General features: G+C 41.2%; 1 protein-coding gene across 2 annotated transcripts; it reads right to left on the minus strand.

Annotated features, from left to right (window-relative positions):
- Positions 1 to 10,766: 10,766 nt before the first annotated feature.
- On the minus strand, positions 10,767 to 13,733 carry LOC147893192 (uncharacterized). 2 transcript variants are annotated; one of them, XM_087385960.1, is made up of 3 exons: positions 13,287 to 13,733; positions 11,871 to 13,132; positions 10,767 to 11,762 (listed from the first exon to the last, which is right to left on the minus strand). In XM_087385960.1, the coding sequence occupies exons 2-3, from the start codon at positions 12,901 to 12,903 to the stop codon at positions 11,317 to 11,319; spliced, it is 1,479 nt and encodes a 492-aa protein (XP_087242086.1). In that variant the 5' UTR covers positions 12,904 to 13,132; positions 13,287 to 13,733; the 3' UTR covers positions 10,767 to 11,316. The 2 variants fall into 2 exon arrangements, with proteins under 2 accessions (XP_087242086.1, XP_087242085.1); XM_087385959.1 differs by having other exon boundaries at positions 10,769 to 11,762; positions 11,859 to 13,132.
- Positions 13,734 to 23,493: the final 9,760 nt, after the last annotated feature.

A 23,493-nucleotide genomic window follows, 5' to 3' on the forward strand; every position in this document is an offset into this window, starting at 1 on the left:
TTGCCACTCAATCCTCCTCTCTCTTAAACCCGTAAAGCCCTCCATCCAATTAGGGATGTTTTGCATGTTGCTCTATTACCCCTTGGAAGTTGTTGGGATCAATGACTGTGTCAATGCTGGGTGTTGATGGTGCTTTGACCTCTGCTACTACCAACCTGTCTACCTCAAAATTTTCTCGCTATTGTTGTACCCATTGCTTCAAGGTTTGGTAATGTGCCTTTTTAGTTTCAGCATTGGATTATGCTTCCTTGGCTCCTTGGGTGGCACTTTCCATGGATGTGCTAGGCATGATCTCACTGTGTTGTGGGATTGGCATGGCTTGTTTTGCAAGAGGGCTCTTTGCCTTTTGAGTGGAAAGGAGTTTTTGCCATGCCACTTCTTTTTGTTGTCTTGTTATGATCAAGACTCTGGCTATGATGCCACACTTCGTGCTGCCACATGGTGATTTTCTACACTTATCATCCCAAGGGGTGCATTGGGTTTTACTTCCATGGTTGGTTGAGGCTTTGTTCTTAGTGGGCAATCCATGCAAGCATGCCCAACTCTGCATTTGCTACACACAGGTTGGAATGTAATGGGGTTACCCTTGTGTGGGCATTCTACTATGCGGTGGTTTTCTCCACAACCAAAACACTTGATGGGTGTTCGATATGTGGTGGGCCTTACTTGATTAGCATACACCAGGATTAGTCCTTCGGCACCATCCATGTAGTTTCATACTCATAGTGAGGTTCCAGCTCTTCACGTTGGAGTTGTTGCACTAGAACTACTAGAGCGAGATTGGGAGCCCATGGGTATTGTGGAGGATTGGGATTCCTCATTAGTTGAGGCACTTGTGTTCTCACCGGGAGTGGGTTGAGATGTGGCACTTGTGCATTAGGTGCCAGTTCCGGTTTTCTTTACATTGGGATTGGCGGTTGGTGGTATTGTTGGGGCCGGGGTTGTGCTACCCTCATATTGTAGAAATAAGTATTTACATCATGCCCTGCAGCATTGCAAATGGGACACCATAACCATGGGGGCTGAGCCACTTTTGGTGGGTTTAGTCTGTTCCTTAAGATTGGACATTCATTGGCTGTATGGTTGGCCATACAGTGTGGGCACCAAACATTTTCTCTCTATGGGTACTGTGGTGGCTGAGAGACACACAGTTTTTGCTCGATGGCTCGCATCATTTCATCTTTTACTCTTAGGGCCATGGCTTCCACTCTATCCTCAGTGGTGCGATCTTTGTGGGAAGTGCTTCCCTTGTTTGAAGATTTCTTGTCAAGTTGACTTGATTTATAGCCATCACTATTGCTCTGTTAGAATCGATCATGCTGTCCTCAATGTTAATTGTAGCTTCATGAGCATCGCTGAAATGTGCATAGCTGCTGACTTTTTTCATGTCCTTGCAAATGGATTTTTTAAGTGCATAAACAAGTCCTATTTGTGACTTTTAGGTGGGTGCATATGACTGCGAAGTCTGATTATGATTTCGACCTTCGTGGACCCGAAAATGGTAAAAAATAAGCAAGCGACGGGTCGAAATTAGTGCCTACATGAGGCGACTACCGGAGCCCAAAATGATGGCTAAACACTTCAAAAAGCTTGATTTATAGGAGCTCTTTACATGCATGAATTTTGGTTCAATTCAGGTACAATTTGGTCTTCAAATAGCCATGATACGGGCTCCTAAAGGAGTAAAAATTGTTAGGGGGGTTAGTGATGCATTAGTGTCGTATGGATTGTCGTATTAAAAGTGTGCCTAGGTTTGGTCCATGTGAGTCAGAACATGTGCTGGTGCAGATGAATTGTTAATCGGAGCTCATGGCGGAGTTTAATGAGCAAAATAGTGTGAAAAATGGGCCCACACGGGGGGGCAAATTGACGAGTGTTATGCATTCCTAAATGGTGTGGGATTAACTGGAAAAAGTTCTCGTAGCTCAATGGTTCCGTGTGAATTTGTGGTTCAATCTGGGTCCAATTCAGGTACCAAACAGGCAAGACATGGACCCTCAAAGTAAGGGGATTTTAGGGGCTCTTTCGTCTTTATGTCTAAGTGTGAATGGACTTTAAGTCTAACTGAGGAGCTCAGTTGACCTAACTGACCCAATCTAGTTAATATAAATGGTAGTTAGCCTCTAACCTAACTATCCTAACCTAACGATGGGTAACACTAATCGAGGTTCCTAAATGGATGCCTAAATGGTGTGGGATTAACTGGAAAAAGTTCTCGTAGCTCAATGGTTCTGTGTGAATTTGTGGTTCAATCTGGGTCCAATTCGGGTACCAAACAGGCAAGACATGGACCTCAAAGTTAGGGGATTTTAGGGGCTCTTTTGCCTTTATGTCTAAGTGTGAATGGACTTTAAGTCTAACTGAGGAGCTCAGTTGACCTAACTGACCCAATCTAGTTAATATAAATGGTAGTTAGCCTCTAACCTAACTATCCTAACCTAACGATGGGTAACACTAATCGAGGTTAAGCTATCCTAACTATCCAATTAATCTAACCATCCACCAGTTAATATAAACTAACCATGGTTAGATATAACCTAACTATCCTTGGCTAGATCTTAACCTAACCTAGGATAAAACTAACCTAACTACGGTTAGCTCTTTAGGGTTAGTTTAACTCTTTTTTTCTTTTTTTTGAAGGGCAAAACACAGGGGGGGGGGCAGTGGTGGAATTTTTGGGGGTGGGGGGGTGTTTTTTTCTTTAAAGAGGTAGGAGGGGGGGTGGTTTGTGAAAGGACAGGGGGAGGTGGTATGATGGAGGGCTTTAAGGCCTTTGTAATGGATGTGGTTGAGTGGGTGGTCAGGCGACGGGCAGGCGCCGTGCCTGTCCATGGGGCAACCAAAGCCAAGGCCTTAAGGCCTTATGGCCTTATAGGTAGGGAGACGGGGGGAAGGAGAGAGAGAGAGAGAGAGAGAGAGAGAGAGAGAGAGAGAGAGAGAGAGGGGGGGGGAAGAGAGAGAAGAAAGGGGGGAAGAGAGAGAGAGGGGAGAGGGGAGGGAAAGAGGAGAGAGAAAGAGAGAAAGGGGGGAAGAGAGAGAAGAAAGGGGGGTGGAGGAAGAGGGGGGGGGAGGGGGGGAGGTGGGGTGGAGGTGAAGGTGGGAAAAGATGGGGAGTGGTGGAAAGGGGGGGGGGGGGGGGAGAGGGGGTGGAGGTGGAGAGGGGGTGGGGGTAGGGGGTGAAAGAAGACTTATTGGTAATGCTTTGGGAAGAAACATGGATGATCATGGCATAAGGTGTTCTAGAAAGAGTAATCATAAAAGTATTGCTTGCCTCCTCGAAATGTCATGTTTTGGTCACTAGGATATACATGAAGCCACCATGATTTTAAGATTATGGAGTTATAAGACCCATATTAACTTGGATAGTGTAATGAAGTATACCAACAATTGATTCTTAATCACTGTTGATCAAGATATCATGAAGTCTTCTTTCAACAATGGGAAAAACCATGTGGAAAATCTCATTCAAACCATGGCAAAGCATCCAATCAGGACCCTAAGAGAATAGTTCCTCAATAACTTCACTAGCAAATCTAGAGAACATTACTTGCACCACTTTGCACTCAAGAGCTAATGATGTCTTGGTTAAATAGATTGTGACATAACCTCTTGTGACACAAAGTCGGGGGGTCTTGTCATTCAATCTAGATTTGTTTACATAAAGAATGCTTGGCATGCATTTAAAGGAAAAGGAGTCACCACCTTCTCACAATGAACCGCATCGATGTCGTCTACACAAGGTGGAGCACAATAGATTCCTCAACAATCACCATAGTCTCTTGTTCCATGTCCTTCATTCCATCCATATGTTTGCCCACTCCTTGGACATCCTCCATTACATCCGCACCATCCTTTGTACCCAGCATTTTTACCACAAATTGCACATCTATTTGTGCCACTTGCTGCACATTCGAATTCCTTTACTAGTTTTGGACCATATTATTCTGCCATTCATGATGCACCCTCTCCTCACAACCTCCCACTCTTGCACCTACAACCTTGCCATCATCACCATCAGGCACACATAACATGTCCATGTTGCAATGCTAGGATAACTTTCTCAAGGTGCGATGCCACATCGACATCAACTCATCTTCTCCAATGACCATATGTTTAATTCACACCAAACATAGTGTAGATACAAGCACGAGTGGAAATTTTAACAGATGCACCATCCATGAGAGGTATTTTGAGCCTTTGCACATTTACTCTTCCAAGGTCTTAAGGCATATTCTTTCAAAACTCAAGAATTGGCAAGCACAGGATTTCGAGGAAGCAACATGCTTGGGAGATGTCCAATGCTCAAGCATCATTAGAGAAATTCATGAAGTAGCAATGGTAATCCAATGATTGTGTTTCCATGTTAGAATGGAAATCATTTGGATCGCTGGTTGAGCTATCTCAAACATGATGTATGAAAACCATCTTTGGTGGGACAACAAGATGATGAAGATGTGCACTTAAGTCCTCCTAGTGTATGTCTACATGTTTTGGACATTTTGAATGCACTTGTGCACAATGTTCACTACATGCACTAATAAAATGTCCTACATAATGATTTGTATGCACAAAACACCATATTACATTTCTTTGATCAATGGAATAAGTGTACTTGGGCATTTGTGATTGGAGACTGATGACATCGACAAGACTTGAAGCACACTATAGGCATTAAATCGCAACATTCCAAGGAGGGTTGAGGCACATTGACAAGCACTAAAACACATTATCTAACATTAAATAGAAATAGTACAAGGAGGGTTGAGGCCTCTATCAAAGATTTTTTTACGTGGCATCTAGTACTTGTGCATGGCACCACCAAAGTTTTCAGTTGCTTAAAAGGTGTATACAATGTCCCATGACATCCTTATGGGACATTTGTGCATTGCTGACTTATACTAGCTTTGCACAAGCTCTACTAAGTAGACTAACATAATTAGATACTGATTGAAATTCCAAGGAGGCAATCAATCATTCTTTGACATTATATCTTTGTAGCCTTTTTTATAGTGCACCAAAATCCATATTACAACTTAGTCCTAACCAAGTTAAGATCTAAAGCAAAAGATTCTAACTACTCAAAAAAAAAAACAAAAAATTGCGATTTACACAAGAGATCTTAAGAATTCAGAAAAGAGATCCTAGCAACTCATATAAATAGTAAAACAAAAACCTTAGAGTTGATTAAGCAATCGAAGAGGCCTTCTTTATTTTGCTTTCCTTTTTTGATCTCTTCGACTTACCTAGAGAACTAAGCACGAGATGAGCAAACTGCAATCTACTACGTGGCTATATGTCAAATATTATTATTACCAATAAGGTTATTCATACACTTGATGATGTGCTAAACTTTGTAGAAAGCATGACATGGAAGCATTCTCTTTCCTTAAATTTTCCCTCTAAACATAATGATTCATCCAATTTTCTTGAATTTATTGAATATTTTTCCACTTATCAAGGTGGATAGGAAAGATTTCCATGTGAGCAATTGGGCCACAACCTCGCAACTAGATGCAACAACCCTTAGTCTTTTTCATATAAATTAAGATCCAATTCTCCATGTCAGGAGTAAATGACTCATAGATATGGATACTTCTCAATATTATAGGGCACAAACACTACCTAGGTGGACAAGTGGAGCACTAGCACAACTCTTCTTTTCAATTTTCCTCTTACAATATACTATATGCATGGACTATGCACAACAACTAGCTTAATGAACTCATGGGGACATCCAAGTGGTAGGGTGGTCCCATGGGAAAATTTTCCACCTTGACCATGGTCCATATGCCCTCTTATTATATATGGCTCATGACACATCATACTATATACATTGAAATTAATCACAATAATTTTAGTCATTTTTTACTATTCATAGAACCATCATATCTGCTTTCAGTGCTTTTGCAATCCATGGGATATACTCTTATGTCCTTTGGTCCTTGTCCTTTTTTGCCAATTCTTTGTCCTTATCAAAATCTTGAAATTACCCACACCAAATTCTACTTCTCAACAAATGCTCATATGTGCTACACCTATTTCCTTCCATGAGGTCATTTCCACTCCTCTCATTGAATTTCTCTAATACCCTTTGTTAAGAAGAGGGGTCAAGAACAACAACCTTTCCTAGGTAGTCTTGAGCAAAGTTCACATTGTTTAAATAAATCGAAAAAGTCCAAGGAAGCACTAAAATTTTACTCTCCTGTGCAAAACTTGTTGCTATCTAATTGAAAATCCATAGAGCTAGGTTCTATAAAACTTAAGCTTTATCTATGACTTAATAGTATTTTTAGGAAATCCAGACTCCTCTCAAAGTCCATCCAATGATGAAAGTTAGACTCCTAGCAAATTCTATCCAATGGATAGGAGGACGGTGCACAAATGTAAGCCTTTCGTACACTTTTGACCATCTTGTTTGAGCTTTAAGTACGTCCTTAATGCATGAAAAATGTGGCATGTGATCACACATGTGGCCCAAGAACCTTTTTTTAATAAAAACTCTTGAGATTTTAGTTCCACTATTTGCCTATTGAACCACTTACCTTTTTTCTTTGATGTTGTTTTAATTATGTCTTATGTATTTATTTGAAATTAAATTTGAAGGGGAAGAGGGCTTAAGCTTCATTTCAACTTTAGCACAAGCAAGAAATTTTCCAAAACAGCCTATTTGTGTATAGCTCTGATTTAGATCTGCTTGGATTTCAAGCACGTCACATTGCATTGCTCCAGCTTAAACATTCAAGGAGTTGTTCTACAAGTGAATCAAAATTACATGCCAAAAAGTAAGAAGGCTTTTAAGCACTTCCCTTATAAAAAATATAATGACTCTTGGCCATTTAATACATTTAATAGCACTAGCATATAAAACCATGGCATTTAGCCTGTATTCCTTTGAGCTTGTTTACTCCCATCCATCCATGTCATTTCCTATACTCAATAAACCAATTCACCATTAGTTAAACACTTAGTGAAATGCTATACATCAAATATAAATGATTAGCAATGGTCTTTACAAATGACGTGAGTATTTCTTAATGGCATCACCCATGATACTTATTAATGGTAGACATTTAGTTAGGCATCCCTGACTAAACCATTTAAGTATTAATAGAACCCTTGCCACATCTGGTGGGATCCTATAAATACTCTACGTCATTTCGAACAAGAGTTTTGAGAAATAATTCTTGCAACATTCCCTCTTGCTTGAGGTGCAACTGACCTTAGTTGTGATTTTATTTATATGAGTTAAGGATATCAGGATGGTGGTCTCGGAAAAACTACTCAGGAAACCACTGTGCATTTTCTTTTGGATAATTTTTAAACTTTAATAAATAGGAGTTATAAATCTTTCCTTTGCTCGTTGTCCTTTGCTGATCATCTAGAAATACAATCAGGCTCAAGAACTTCAACTTCATCCACAATTAAAGGTGGCTCTTCATAAACAGGATGCATTGGTAATTCTCCTTTAAAAGGTTTCAAGAGATGAATGTGAAAGGCGTTATGAATCTTCTAATGATCGGCAATGCCAAACGCTAAGTCAAATCATTTATCTTGGAAATAACTTTGAAAGGTCCATAAAACCTTGGTGCTAATTTTATTGCAGGGCATTTATCAACACTCTTTAAACGCCTCTTTTCAATTCGTAGAAGGACAAAATCTCCTTCTTTATACATCATATGTTGTCTTTTTTTTTTCTTGTTTAGTATACTTTTCTTGAGCTCTCTTGATGGCTTCAGTTACTTCTCTCATTTTTTTCATAATCCCCTACGCCTAGCTGCACCTAGCTATGTAGAAACTCATGATGTTGACTATTACATGGAAAAGGGCCTCTTTCCCACATGGCAAAACTTCCAAAATGTCTTGTGTATATGTTTAAACTTTGTGGTTCCACTGTTCTTTTAGCCTTTGAGCTACGATGAGTATTTGGAGTGGATCAACTTTTGGTTGAAGATCGAATTCTCTTGACATTACATTTGCATCCTATGGTGACTTTGTGTTTTATAAAGAAGGTTTTATTGAAGTATTTGCCTTAATAGTACCTTTTGCTTTAGTAACATCAATTGCACTCCAATTACCATTGATTAGTATTAGAGAACCTTCTCTCCTTTCATGCATTAAGGAGATGGATCACCTTTTGTGTCCTCCAATGGAGGATCTAAAGCTTTAGTGTCCTCCAACAGGTCATCTTTGGAGTTGGAGCATGGAATGGAGATTTTTTTGACCTTATGTAACCTTTCATAGTACACAAGTTCATGTGGGCACTTCATGTAGGAAGCTCATCCACATCTAAGATGCTTCCCATTGAAAGCTTACCGAAATCAAAATTGTGTGACTTTATGGTGCTCTTTACTCAAGACTATCCATTTGATTTTTGACATTTTTCAACCTTTGGTACATGTTTCCTTGTGCAAATTTTCTTTTAATGCTCACTATTTTGGATGACTGTGACTCCTTGCTGATTGCATGCCAAGTTGTTTTAATGGAAATTCAAATCCATGTATTGAAGCCTTTAAAAGTAGGGAATACCATGATGCATATTACCTTATCATATGCATAATGCCATGATTCACTTTAATACATATATTTTTCAAAAATAGTTGCTTCTCCACTAAAAGCAAGGCGTGATAAAGAGAAAAGTATCGTAAAGGGATGTTCAAGAGATGAATACATAACTTTGTATCAATGGCTCATGCACTTATTTCAATATTATAAATACTCTTGGTCAAAATTAAATGTGTTGTTAATCATCCTGTTGACAATGCGGCATTATGGTGGAATGTAGTCAAAAACATTAAAAGACAACCAACTGCTTGGAAGGAATTGAAGAAAGAAAGACTTTTTTTTTCCGACACTATTCAAATCGAAAGTCCATAACAATGGGATAGTTTGCAATAATTAGAAAAAGAGATTGTTGCTTTGTATATTGAGAGAGATTCCGGCAATCTCTCATTCAACTTCAAACCATAGATAGGATTTCTCAAAAGGAACAAAACCCCTAAGTACGTGGGCCTGCTCTTTAGAAACTCATGATGATATAGTAATGTGTTTGGGCAACTCATCAGATTTGGCTTGTATGAAAATCCGAAGTGGTGCATCTCCAATGTTCACCTTGGTCTCCTTACCCTACGAGGGTACACACACAAGCCTGTTTATGCAGGGCTGGATTGCGCACACAGCAGCTGCCTGTTGGTTGCACATTTGAGACCAATCAGAGGTTCACGTGGTTTATTTCCCGAGGTCCTCTACCCCCGCCCTGCTTCCCCATGCTTCCATTGATTGGCGATTGATTACGTGGCATGATGCATCTTATGTTGATTTGCTCGAACTCCTGCCCAGGGCGTTAGTTGTCATCTTATATGCAACGTTCAAACCAGTCCAGAACAACGTGCATCTCCATCTCCAACGCCTCTCTTGATTAATGGGGCTGTCAGATCCATCTGATGTCAATGGATATCTTCCAACCGGTAGCGACCCCTTGAACAATTTGGCCAACCTTACGATAGATTTGGGTGGAGGCAGCTTGTAGATGGTTGCTCCTCCTACCAGAGAAAAAGTTGAGCCCTCTTCTTCGTTCTTCCTCTTTCCTTTTGGATCATTGACATGGTCTCTCAAGGAAATTGCAACGCAATACTATGCTTCCGTTCTTGCTATTTGCTTGCTGCTACCAAATTCGTTCATGTGCATGCAATTTACACAAAATTTCCACAAAATTAACATGCAACGGTGGTAATGCATTTGGATAGTCGTGGCAGTCTACCTTTTACAGCAGTGACAAAGTTCACTTTGGCAAACCCTTTTCATGCGCTTTTTATTGATTTCAGAAAGGTGGCTCTAAGTATAAATGTAGCCCATGTGAATCCACAATTGGGCTTTTACTTTCATTTTTAAATTTATGTTCTTTTTTTTTGGGGGTGAGGGGAACAGGGTCACTGGCTGGCTTTAATTACGCGGGAGTTTTGTCGACCCCCTTATGGTGTTATGGTTACCGTTGCATAAGGCTGTCCATCGGCATTCCTGTACCAAAATGGCTACACATTTAAAACGAGAAAAAGGGACTCCCTGTCCTGATCCATGATTTTTTCGCTGCTGAAGCTTTAGTGGTTCTAATTCAAGTCGGTCCTCTTAGCCGACCGCCTATTTGATTCAGTTCTTTTCAGAAAGCGGGTTGTGTTCGGGGGGGTGGGGGTCGGGGTTGGGTTGGGTTGGGTTTTGCCTCACAGTAAGTCTAGATTCCATGGTAGGGACGTTGTTGCACAGAGCACATGAATTTAGGTGGATTCATACCTTCTTGGGGGATGTTAAATACTGCTCTGACTTGGGTGGCCACATGCTACAGTTTGGGAAGTGAGAAACCAACCAATTTTCAGACCTGAAGAAGAGAGGCTCCTACTTTGTTTTGTACTGGCAAGTCACAGAGGGAAGTTTGGAGATGTAGACTACAGTCCTTGTTCACTCTGACACCACTTGTTGGAATTGAAGATTGGTCTGAGTCCTTGTTTAGTTTAGTCCACTGACACCAATTGTTGGGATTGAAGATTGGTTATTCAAGCGCATTGCTATAGATGTTTAATGGTACCAGTGATGCTTTCGTTGCATATTTTTTAATTCGATGTATGTTTGAGGATGGGGTTAATGCCGATAAGCTTTACCGTTACTTAAGTTTCCCTCAAAATACAGAAGATGCAAAGAAAGACATGCTTTTGAAACCAATGAAGTGCTCATCAATTGCATTTCAATGAGACATGAATGGGTGTCCTCAAAATTAAGATTGCAGCAGAACGTTCAGAAGCAGAATCATCCTTTTCCCTGCCTTATTTCTTGAGCTCCTTGCAAATCGTGGTCCACATTCTGTGAAAAGTTAAACGTACTGTAAACAATTGATATGCTGGTGCACAAAAGCTGCAAAATATCTTGTCACACAACCTTCAAGCTACCCCAAAATAGTCTTCTTTCAAAACCTGTGCTCAGTATAATAAAAGTATGACAGACAGCGAATGCTTTCAAATGCCTTAGATAGCACATCACCAGGTTGCAATTACATTTAAAGTGCAGCAGGGTAGATATCCAACCTTGACCTTTGTTTCTGTGCGTCTTCAAAAGATCTACCCAAATTTATTGTGATAGATAGAACTACGGTTATAAGTCCTTTTCTGGGTTCACTGTTTTCAGGTCCACTGCATCTAATTATGAAAAATTGCTGAGCATTGTAAGTCAATGCCTTGGTGATTCCTGTGACTACAGCTAACTCAGAAATTGGAAAAAGGCTTGATGAGGTTGAATCCAGTATATTTGGGTCATTGTATCTAGCATATCCTGCTATTCTCCTTTGCCAAACTGCTGTATCATTGGATAAGTGAGCAGCAGTGAAGACTTAGAATTAGGAATGTGCGTAGGTGCATATGAATGCCTAGAATCAATGAGACCAATTTCCCCATCTTGGATTTCAGTCAAGCCAGGTTCATAGGTTTTCAAAAATGCTTGTTTGGCTCTGTTTGGAAGGTCATGTGGGTGCACAAAGGGAACACCTGGAGGCCATCCTATCTGCGCACGAATCTCTGCACAAGGGCTGTCCAAAGTTGAAATATGCTGCTCTTCACATTCCTTAAAACTGCAGAACCGAATTTTTATACCCTTACTATCTGCAATCTCCTGCACCCTTTCTTTGAGGACTCTCTGTGCTTCTAATCTCAATCTCTTTGACGGTGCTAATGGTTTCCCCTTGGAAACTTGCTTCCTGCGCTTCAATGAAACGTTGATAGCTCCTGCATAGAAGGGAAAAGGGTAAAAAAACGTTTAAAAGAGAACCCTCAAATTTAAAAGCTGCTTTTGCAATATCGAGGCGGCAAAAGCAACCTTACCATCAGATTGACCTGAAAAGTCAAGACATGGAGTCCCATGTCGTGTCAAAATCTGATCTGCTGGATAAGATCTCTGCATGAAATCCTGGACTGCAATTGGTTGTTGGAAAGGGATCCCCACTGAATGCCCTGCAGCTGTCATTGCAGAACAATGAAGAATTGCTGATGGTCGTGGCATTAGTTTAAAGGCTATTGAGCATCTGCCATAGAGATGCCCATGGAGTTCACTTATCTCGGTTTTGTGTAATGCTGGGCTTATGTAACCTGCTGTAGCTTGATACAGAGCCAGACCTGTACATAGAACCATATCTTGAGGCCCCAAATCTGCATCTGCAAGCACCCACCGCCCTTGCATATCCCTAACATGAAGCCCTGGTCTGTCAGATTTCATCAAAGTTAGTAGTCCTTTTTCAACGTGAGGTTCTTGGTGACCCAACGCTTGCATGTGGCAATGATCTGCTCCTCCTAATGTCACAACTAAATGGCCATGATGAATCCCTGGTCTCCCATGACAGCTTGAAGAAAGCACAGAGGTGGAAACTTCTGCCCTCTTCAGTGGCACATTGTCTAGCAAATCTACGAAACAATGGCTTGGAAGATTTAGGGAGAAACCTATGGCATCTAAAATATGCCGTGATGTTTTTCCAAGCACAGAAAACAAGGCTCGTAAACCCACTGGTGACAGCTCTCCTCCATGTCCAGCATCAATACTTCGACCAGGCCGATAGTCGTACACTTCTCGCAGATATTGAGGCTCTGCGTAGTATCCTGCTGTTCTGTTCCAATCCTGGGGGTCACATATGTAATTTGTCTCTGGACTGGGCCTTTGATGGAAAAATGTACGAGAAGAATCCAATACACATCCAAGAAGTGCATCATCCCCCAACGGCAGCTCCACAATTGCAGTGTTGTGCCTTGCTAAAGACTGAGACAATGCATACACTGCCTGCTTATACCTGTTACAAAGGAGGCCTTCTGCAGCAATCAGATCTACCAACCTCACTCGGGCAGGACATCGCAGGCCCATACCTGCCATAGCACCCATTCAGCAAACCTTGCCCCCCCTTCATATGCAGTTTTAGCTACACCAGTCAAGGGTGTCCGTGGTCAATGCCTCCTGCTCAAAACAAGGTTAGGAGGTCCATGTTCTCTCCAGTACTGGTCCCCATGTGCTGCGGCACTGCTCACAAAGTGTCACAGCTGTGACATAAGATCCCAGTGACCCTACAACGGCGCATCCCAACCCTCCTAACATTATTATACAGATGCAAGACCTACAGTAAAACGACAGAAGTAGCATGAGGACCGCCCAACGTGAAACAACGTAGTGAGGAATTTACGTAATTCTGATGGCGAAATATTCGCAGTATTATTGTTGAAAGAAACAGCTCTGAGATTCAAATAGACTACTGCGAAAATGATGAGCACCAGTTGGTCATCTCAATCGTCAAGCACTGAGTTGCTGATTCAAGCAGTATCGAACCCGGTTTCCACAGCTGAGGATGAAGCTCTGAATGAGTACCTCAGCTCGAGCCGAGCAATTCCAGAAAGCTGGATGAGTTCCGGACCAGCTGAGCTTGTGGGCAATCCGCAGGATAACGAAGAGCTCAATGGGTCATCGATGGGCAGCAAGGAAGCGAGGGACAGAGGGGCATCGTGAGAAAGCAAATGGGCGATGGAGGGGAAAGCAGTTACAAGCAAGAGAAGCTGCGAAGATGCTGCAAATTGGGCGTCCCGTGAACTGCTGTACCCGCTGTGATATCGAGTGTATAACGGTCGTCTGGACTCTAGACTCTCACTGTGCCCTTTTTCAGCTTCTTCTTCTTCTGCCATTTCATCTACATCTGTGTAACTATCTATTGTGAACTCACAGTTACAAAGTCTTTCGGTTGAGAGTCCCCTCTCTTGGTCTTGGCTAATAAGTTTGCTTTCCCTAAGGGTCTTAGACGGTGTGCCCACGTACCAAAACGTAGTGGGCACGGGGCACCTTGCATACCCAAGTGTTCTCCATGGTCGACACCGATGGGCCCAAGTGCATACTAAAAAGTTGGACCTCTCACAATGCTCAACTATACGTACAAGATCTTGGCTAAGGCATTATCTCTTGGAATTGGTACCAAAATGAAATCTTGGACTAATCTTGAGCCAAAAGGTCTTATAAAAGGTAGACACATTTTAAAGTCCTCATTACTCTTTGGGAGGGTTGTGAATATATTGAAGAGATGTGGAAAGACATATGCTTCATAAAGATTGACTTTGATAAGGTGTATGATAGCTAGATTGGGAATTTCTTATTCAATCCTTGATGGACATGGGCATGGGGCTAGAATCTATCCGTTTCATAAGGCTACTACTAATGCTCCAACAAAGTAGGTGAGCTTATAAAGTCCTTTCACTTGAAGACATCAATAAGGCAAGAATGCCCATTTCTCCTCTACTCTTTTTCATAGTTGTAAATGCCCTTGGGTGTCTCATAGATCATGAGGTCAATAATTGAGACATTAAAGGCATAGAGATTCACAATGGATCACAATCAGTCAGTGAATAGTTTGAAAATGACACCACGCTTACCATAAAAACACTAAAAAAGATGTATTCGATGCTATCTACTCTTTGGAAACATTCTCTTTGGAATATGGATCTCTTTACATACAAAGATAGCATACCCTCCCATTTCTATAGACTACCATCCTTTTGTAGAGGCCATGGGATGCTAGAGGATTGATAAGGGAACACTTTTCATATTCTTGTCATTCCAATCACTTTGGAATTACAATGAAACAAAGATTAGTTTTGGAAATACAACGAAACAAAGGAGGGACTACATTTTAGAAAAATTAAGGAAAACGTGGAAAACTAGAAAGGACATCAAGCTACCTTAATGTGGGGGCAGATGGTCCAAAGTCACAGTAACTACCCTATGGCCATATATATTTTTTCTTATTGGACTCCCACTTTGAAAGGCATCAAATAGTTTATCAACATATATATATTTTTTAATAGAGAGGAACTCATTCTAAGATGGGCATTTTGTACTATTGAAAAAAATGGGGGGGGGGGGGGGGGGGAGGGTTGAGGATCAATAACATTCACGATCCTTCTTACAATATTTTATCAATAGGGGCCCAATAGTGTTGTCAAAGACATTATCAATCCTAGAGAGATGTGGTCTCAACTCCTATTGAGAAACTTTTAGTGTGTCAAATAGGTGGATGAGCTTCCCATGCTAATAGCTACAATAAACCTTGAACCTTGCACCATCATAGGAAGTTCCTTAGGGAGATAAATGTGGAATTACTATGAGGATCAAGTCTCAGATGGTCTAGTTAGGGAAGGGCCATTTAAAGGTAGTATACTCTATATGGTTCTTAGCTATCTTCAGGATTGGGACACTTAGTAATGAGAGTGCTCCACAAGCTTGGTGTTTTTTTAGAAACTAGTCAAAAGAGTGGGGTCAAATACGGGATAAAGTTGAGATTTATTGGAAAAAATGGCCAAACATTAGAAGGATACTAGGCTTAATAAAGAGATAAGGATCCTATCTATGAAAGGGTGACATTGTTATTCAAGGAATGATAAATATGTGGTGATTGACTATTGACCAACATGATGGTTGACCATTGACTCGATTAACCATAGTGGTTCCTAATGGTTCCCTAGTAGTTGTCTAGTGGATGTGTGGTGTTTGATCATTAACCAAAATATGTGGTGTTTGATCATTGAGAAAAATATGTGGTGGTTGATCACTAACCAAAATATGTGGAGTATGTAGTGTCTTCACTCAATTAAAAATAGAATTTGACATAGAAATTACATTCTTTTTGTTTGAATTTAGACTCTAGTTCAATTCATTACAAGCTGGCTTGCCATAGGGTTTTCATTTGTAGGTACATGCTAGAAAGAGCTACACTAAATTGGCGCTTGCAGATAATCTTTTACCCTCCTTTTCCCATTTTGTTGGCCCTTGTGCCAAGGGGGTAATTGTTCATAGCTAATGTCAACTTATTTGATGGAGCTTTGTTTCAAGAAGACAAGATGGATGGAACCTCCTTATGGAATTTCTTGGTTAAAATCCTATTGGTTGCCAAAGGTTTATGGAGACTTCTAAATGGGTATAAACCCCATCCTATAGATGTTATAGAGACTTGTAAATGGGGATGAACCCCATCCTATATGCTCCAACCACACTTCATAGAAACCAAGCTATAGTAGTGTCTAGAGCTACACATGTAGTTGCTATAACTAAACAACGAAGATGTGATGCCCTTGATGCCCAGGTCTTTCATTAATTTATTTTCCAATCAAGAGGCTTAGTATTCCTCACATCAAGCTTATAAGCTTCTTTACACAAATGGCATGTTTTTGTAGAAAGTGTAGACAATGTATTAGTCTAAATAAAGAGGCAAGGTTATCATTTCTCAAGAAGGAGCTTGAGAACTTGAATATGCATGAGGAAGATAGTCTCTTAGAGCATCTAACTAAGATCTAGGATCTAAGAGATTAACTCCTCAATATTGACGAGATCATTTAAAAAAAGAGTAAATCCCTATGACATTGCAATCACTATTGAAGTCATATATGAGCTTTCACACTTCTCTCACACTATCTTTGAAAGCCAATGCTTAGCCTTGGGAAGATTATTTTTTTAAACTGGATGGTAATAGGTTGTGTCTTCCAAATTTACTTTATGTTCTAAGCATAAAGAAGGATCTTCATTTTATTTCCTCTTTTGGCAGAAGAGGATTATTATTTAGGATGATCAATGCCCTGTCAAAGATAGAGAAAATGACTATTAGATAGTCACTATAGGCACTCTTCATCATGGTCTATATCAATTGGATACACATGATAGTAGCAAGAAAAATTCTTGTGTGACAATAGTTAGATCTACATGTTTCTTGATTGTTCTTAAAGGATTTGGTTTCCTGTTAACACTTAGCAATCCTACGTATATTCCTTAAGGTAGAAGAGGAGCAATGGCTTGCTCTATGAATGGCAACTGGTCCATAAAGAATGGCATTGCCCAAGGTGTGAGAGGCTATGTTTTTGACCATCGAATGAAATAGAGGAGGTATCCCATGAAGAATACTTCAAGCCATAATGAATAATGTGAAGTGGAAAGAGTCGATAGTAGACATGAAAGGACATAATTTAGTTTTTATAAGAAGCACGTCAGGAGATCATGAAAGAAAGAGGCAGCTTGTTGGCCTATGTACAAGGATTTGTGACCGAATATGAGAGAGAAGAAGCACCCATAACAAAGAGCAACCAATAATGAGGAAGGAGAGTAGCCCATATGAAAAAAAAGAACTATTTTTGAGAAAGCGGCCAACTTGAAGAAGATGCGTGGCTAAAGAAAGTACTTGAGGATGAAACATGTGAGGAAGAATAATGATGACCCACACTAAAAACTATAGCTCCCAACCCCACCCGCAAATAGTTAGCAATCATCACTAATTTCTAGGCCATTTTTGATGTAAAGATGTCTTGCTTTCTAATCCAATATGGGTTTTTCAAGGCCATGAAAAGACATATCAACATGCTAACAAGGTTGTAGTTTTGTATCTTGTGACAAAAAATTTCACTTGAAGGCCAAGCACAAAATTTTGTTGATTTTTATTTCTAAAAGTTTCAACATCACTGCGTTTGTCCATGAAGATCAACATTAGAAGTAGCATATGATGATCATTAAGAGGACTTGTGCATATGGGCATATGGATACTTGCATGCATAATTATATGTGAACCTTTGTATTTAAACAAGTGTGAAGATAGAAACTTGTCCAATAGCCAATAATGCTATGCATGGAAATCTAAATGAATTTCAAGAATCGATCTCACTACATTTTGAAATCCTTAAAGAAGTGAAAGTGGATTAGTAGGAAGATCTCAAGGTTTTAAAAAGGGTGTGATGTAGTCAAGGGAATGTTGCATGGAAATCTAAAATTCAGGTTTATTAGACTATGATTCACAATTTCTCTATAAAATAAAACAATATATCAAGTTTGTGGAGCTATTATGAAGACTCTAGAAGAGCAGCTAGTTCAAGAAAGAAATTGTGAAGGCGGTTTCTAAGAAGAGAAGACACGAAGCTTGTATTCACTAATTCTAAATCCCAAATAAAGTCATTAGGGAAGCTCAAAAGGGCCTCCAATTAGTGTTTCTTGATTTCAAGAAATTAGTGAGGGATTGGAGGTGTACCAATGAGAGTGCTCCTTTCTATGGGGCAATGGCATGTTGAGGTGGAAGGTGGGTAGCCCCTATTGAATATTCCTCTTACGCTATGAACCACTCAAGCCTTGCCCCCCTTAAGCCATGCTGGTGGACCATCCCACAGTGTGCACCACTCTTGGAGCACCCTAAACTCTCATTTAAGAATCTATGTGTCCTTGGGCAAGATTTCTTCTTAGGGATCTCCTCCTTTGGGATATTATAGGTCTGCTCTCTCTTTATCTACTCCTCTATTTTGGCCCAAGTGTTCTCCCTCCACTTTTCAAAAATTTGGCTATATCACATCCTAAAATCCCTCTCCTACTCCCCCCTCTGTTGCTTTGCCCCCTCCTCCTCTAGTCTACTACACATCTGGCCCCTTTGCCTCTCCTCCACTACTCTTTTTCTCTAGTCCAACAATTTCTCCCTACATTTTGTGATTTGTGGGGAGGGAATAGCATCCTACAACACCTCCTACATTTGCTCTGCTACCCCCCCCCCTCTCTCTCTCTCTCTCTCTCTCTCTCTCTCTTCTACCTTTGTTGGAGATGCTTTCTCCCTCCAAGCTATACCATGTCCATCTGCCTTGTATTGGAGGTCCATTCTTGCTATTGTGACCTCAATTCCTCTATCTTATCCTATTACAATCTCTTCATTTTCCCTACAAGCATGATGAGAAATAGAATTACATGACCATTCAATATTCTAGCCTCTTGTGTGCTCCACAATAGCAAAAAAGCATTGATAAGTGGATCCCTTGCACCTACGGCTTGAATGATTGGATTGTCATGAAAGGATCTACTAAGGGTCCATGTAAGATTCCAAGAGCAAGAGAGGTGAGATTTTTCATGTGTGGAAGGGCCAACTTGTGGGTGGGACTTCCAAAAGTGAGTATCATGCATGTCTTCATACGTGCAGATATGGTAGTTGTGTAAATTATGAACCCATAGGTACATGCGAATGCCCTACCCTTGTGATGGCCCTTGATTCATATAAAAAAGTATTTTAGAGTCAAGGTGGAGGTGGCATTCTTCGAATATTTTTTCCCATTTAATAATAATCATAAGATGGAAAAAGTGTACAATGGCTACTCTAACAAGATCTAGTACCAAGCCGTAAGTGTCATTGAACTACTAGAGTTCATAGACAAGACTAATAGTCATTGTGGCAACTAGGGAAGTCAAATCAAGGAAAATTGAAGCAAATGTTAGGGTCGCTTGCTTGAAGAGTACAAAACTCCAACCAAGTCCACCGATGACGCATGGGCACATATGTGGGATGAACTCACCGATCGTGACTATTGCCATAGTAAATTATCCAAAATTATGGTTGGTTGAGAAACAAGATCCGCCACACCGGTTTTATTCTTGGATTCGAAGGTGGGATGGTGCATTTGGATCTTAGTATATGCCTCTTTGCTCCCGAGGGCGCTCTTTGCACCACTATTGATAACTCTTTTCAATTAAGATTGTGAGTGGCTTTACCTCTATAACATCCACCAATCGGAGGCGATACCCTTCTAGCTGTGCCTTCCAGTGTTGGAGGATCTTGACATCACACAATCAAGGGCTAGAAGAGTTGGAGAATATGATGACAATCTAGAGCGGATGGAATCGGCTGAGCAGGGCTAGTCCTCTTTAGTGATTGGAAATTGTTCATCCTCCTTGATAGATGTATCTGCTGTAGAAGGACTTGGAGGGGCTTTTGTGGTGAGGAGAGCTGGGCCAAGAATCTGTTGCACGAGATTAGTATCAATCAGTATTAAATTCATTCATTCTTGATTGGAGCATTTTTTGCATGGACTCTAGAATGCAATTATACAAATTATAATGCCAATTGTATGATATTGTTGGACATTTTTATAAAGTAGATATTCATCACACGAGTTCGAATAGACTGCCGGTGTCCCTAGTGCTACAACCACCCAAGGCCTTTGGCCAAGGTTTGTGGGTCAAAGAGTAGGTTATGAAGATATCAGGCTTATATAATTGTATAATGTCTACATCTTTGGGGAAAAGAGAAAACTCTTGTAGTACCCTACACCAAGTTTGAAAATTGGCTGTAATGGGGTGGAGGTTAAGTTGCAGAATATATGGGTTGGACTAAGGCCAGGTCTTGGTCTCAAAAAAAGGCCATGCCTAGGATGGGTTGCAAAAAATATAGAGGCAGTGGATTAAAGCTTGGAGTGCATTGGGTGGTAGTGGTGCAGTGAGATCAAAGTTAGAGGAGGTGGATTGGGTAGTGAATGTGGCATAGTAGTGTGTGAATGTGATTTCGACAATGCAGGGGACAAGAGTGGGTGTAGTGAGATAATAGGAAGCAATACTGAGCCGTGTAATCTCCTTTATTTGTGGCTTGTTTAGGGGGCTGTAATTTGGTAGTGGCCCCTGCGGCAAAAATGCTACCTGTTATCATAGCTGCCAATTGCCGTTGTGCTATGAGCATAGAGTATCATGCAATGCAAAGATTTGGATATTATGAGAGATAGCATGCCCCTCCCCTTCACCTTGTAGTATTCAAATTCCTTGTCCAACTTTGTGTAGGTGTCTTGGAGAGTGAGTGTATGCTGGCATAGTTCTTCATTACAAGACTGCTCTTCTGCCAGTTGACTCTCGAGCTGATAAAGAATGGTGTTGTACCTCCTCCACTTTTTGTTTATGCTACTTTGCCACTTGTGTGCTGGATTCTTTAGTTGCTTGGGTGAACAGACTCACGTCGCTCGTCGATTAACTATTGTTGTAGCTCATTTCCATGGAGATTAGCTGGGTGGATGTGGTAGCTTTGCTTCGTGTCAACTTTGGAAGATATTGAAGGCCATTTGCTGGTACTGGATCACGGCCATGATGACCTTTCTTCCATGTGGTCTGATGAAGCTTTTGGATTCTTATTGCTATGTAAGATTCCTGATTGTCATAGGCGATAGACACACAAAATGTGAGTGCTTCCTCTGCTTCGATGTAGTTTATTTCATAGAAGGGGATAGCTTGGGTTGAGGGTTGGGTAGCGGTCTTACGACTTTGTGCAGTTGACGATGGACCGGTGGGTAGTCATTGGTGGAACTAAACTTGTACTTTTTGAATGGATGGTGCTTCCATTGAGCTTGTTGAGCCACTGAGTGCCCAGAGGAGAATGAGTTGTGCAGAACACTACACTCACGTGACTCCTCTGGTGTTCTTCTCTTGGCACTTATAACCTACTGCTCTACTTCAGGGTTGGGATCCTACTAAAGCTCTTCCTCATGTAGTTGAGATGGCATTACAATCAAGGTGGGGTGGGAGGTGGTGGTTTTGGATGATTGGGATGTTGCCATAAGATTAGTTGGGGGAGGGAGAGGGATATATGTCTTGAATTCAAAATCAAGTTATAGATTCCTTAGGAAGAGAGCTTTGAAGCTGGCAACGGTAGATGAGGAGGAATTAGATGACATTAGGAGAGTTTGGATGGATGTCAAAAGTTAAGTAGAGCTGGTAGGAATTTTTGGAAAATTTTGGCATAATCATGTTAAAAATGCTAATGCAGTGTGGAGGGCCCCAAGGGGCTGATACATGGCATAAGGCATATCATAGTGCGACGTCGTGTAATTAATAGAGCGATATGCATAGAGCATCATGGTGTGGCATTAGTGTTAGCACAGCAGCATGACATGATGATGGATTGGCGGTGCGTGAGTATTAGCATGGCGGCGTGGTGATGACTGGCGGTGCATTAGTGTTAGCGTAGCAAGCATTAGTGATGATTGGCGGTGCATTAGTGATGACTAGTTGTGCATTAGTGTTAGCGTAGTGGCATGGCAACGATGACTAACAGTGCATTAGTGTTAGTGCAATAGTGTGGCAATAATTGGAGGTGCATTATGACTAATGCATGGGGAAGTCAGTAAAAGAGCTTTGAACTTTGAATGGTTCATAATCTCTAGTTCTCCTAAGTCGACTCATAAGGTACTGGCTCACTTAATATGGGTGTGTATAGCCGTACAGTGCCTTAGTTGATTTATGATGACGCAAGACTTGGCAGTAGTGACCTCCGATTTTCACCTATCATTTGGACCTATTTTCACCTAAACCCTATAATTTGATAAGGGAAATCACAATTGTGAATGCTTGGGGTACCTTGTCTCTTGCCAAGTCACGTATGTGTTGAGAGCACTCATAAGTAGGGTAGATAGTGCTGCCTTGGAGTTGCGATTGAATGGTGCTGTCAGCTTGTTAGTGTGGACTAGGGTGCTTCCAACATGAGCATCCACTAGGAGTAGCATGCCCTCGAGGTCTTGGTAGCCTAGCAACCCAGCTTGATCTCGTGTGCCCCTTGTGTGGATTGACTTTGAAATTGGTGCCTTTATAGTAAGAGTAGTGTTAGGTTCTTGTGGCACTACTCCCTTTTTAGGACCAAGTCCTTGTGGGGCTATTGAGCTAGATGTTGATGTAGAAGTAGAAGTAGAAGTAGAAGTGGAGGCAAAAATTAGGGGTTTGCCCTTGGGAACCCATTGAGGCTCACCAATTGCCTCGGCTTCTAACTTGCTTCACGATGCAATAGGTTCTTGTGCCTTTGCTCCCTTTTTAGCAAAAGGTTCTCGTGGGATTGCTGTGTCGCTATGATGTCCTTCCTTACAACATAAGGATTCGAGGGCATAGTGATATCTTTTGTGACCTTGCTAGAGTGGTCTTTTCTTTCAATGGGCAAGCAATAGGTTCTTGTGGGGCTACCTCTATCTTAGAGGCAAGTTCTTGTGGGTCTATTGCTGCGGTGTTGCTTGATGAGGCTAGAGATTACCTCGTACCTTTAGTGTGTCGATGGGGGGAAGGAGGGTGGGTCCTTGGTACCTAAATATAAGAATAGCCTTTAGCAATTTCTTAGGGATCCACCTAGGATGACTGATTTTCTCCTTGGGTTCATTGCACATCTTCTTCTTTGGGGTTTCTTTTGTCTCGGAGCTCGAACCAGGTTTGACATGGCAAGTAAGGGCCAAAGTGAAGCCATATGTTGACACTCACTCTCTCTAGATTTGGAGAGCATTGGATTGGAGAGTACCCTTGGGAAGCAACTGGTGTCCTTCCTCCTATCGGTTGTATTGGTGACTCAAAGAGCTAGAGGCTTGGACCGCCGCCGTCAATGCTGTGGTGCCATGGTTGGTGGTGTCTTTTTCTTTCCTCCACAAAGTCTTATTTAGTGTAGTGGTGGCATCCTTGAAGGATGGAATCATAGTTGTGGTACAAGCTTTCCCATTTGGAGTAATGGCTCTGGCTTGGTGGGCAGATGACGAATCCTCAACCTTGTTGGGTGGGTTCTTGCTTTCTTGCACAGTTAGGTGGATGATGGGCGATATTTGACTCCATGACTCCCAAACAAAGCGGGGTCATAAATATGTGATGATCGCTTGTCAAGGTTTCTATTCAATCTCATGAGTGAATTTGACAATTGACGGCCTA

This window comes from Dipteris shenzhenensis, chromosome 15 (genome assembly GCF_047967505.1).
Source record: "Dipteris shenzhenensis isolate YYH24624 ecotype China chromosome 15, Dip_SZ_1.0, whole genome shotgun sequence".
NCBI lineage: Eukaryota > Viridiplantae > Streptophyta > Polypodiopsida > Gleicheniales > Dipteridaceae > Dipteris > Dipteris shenzhenensis.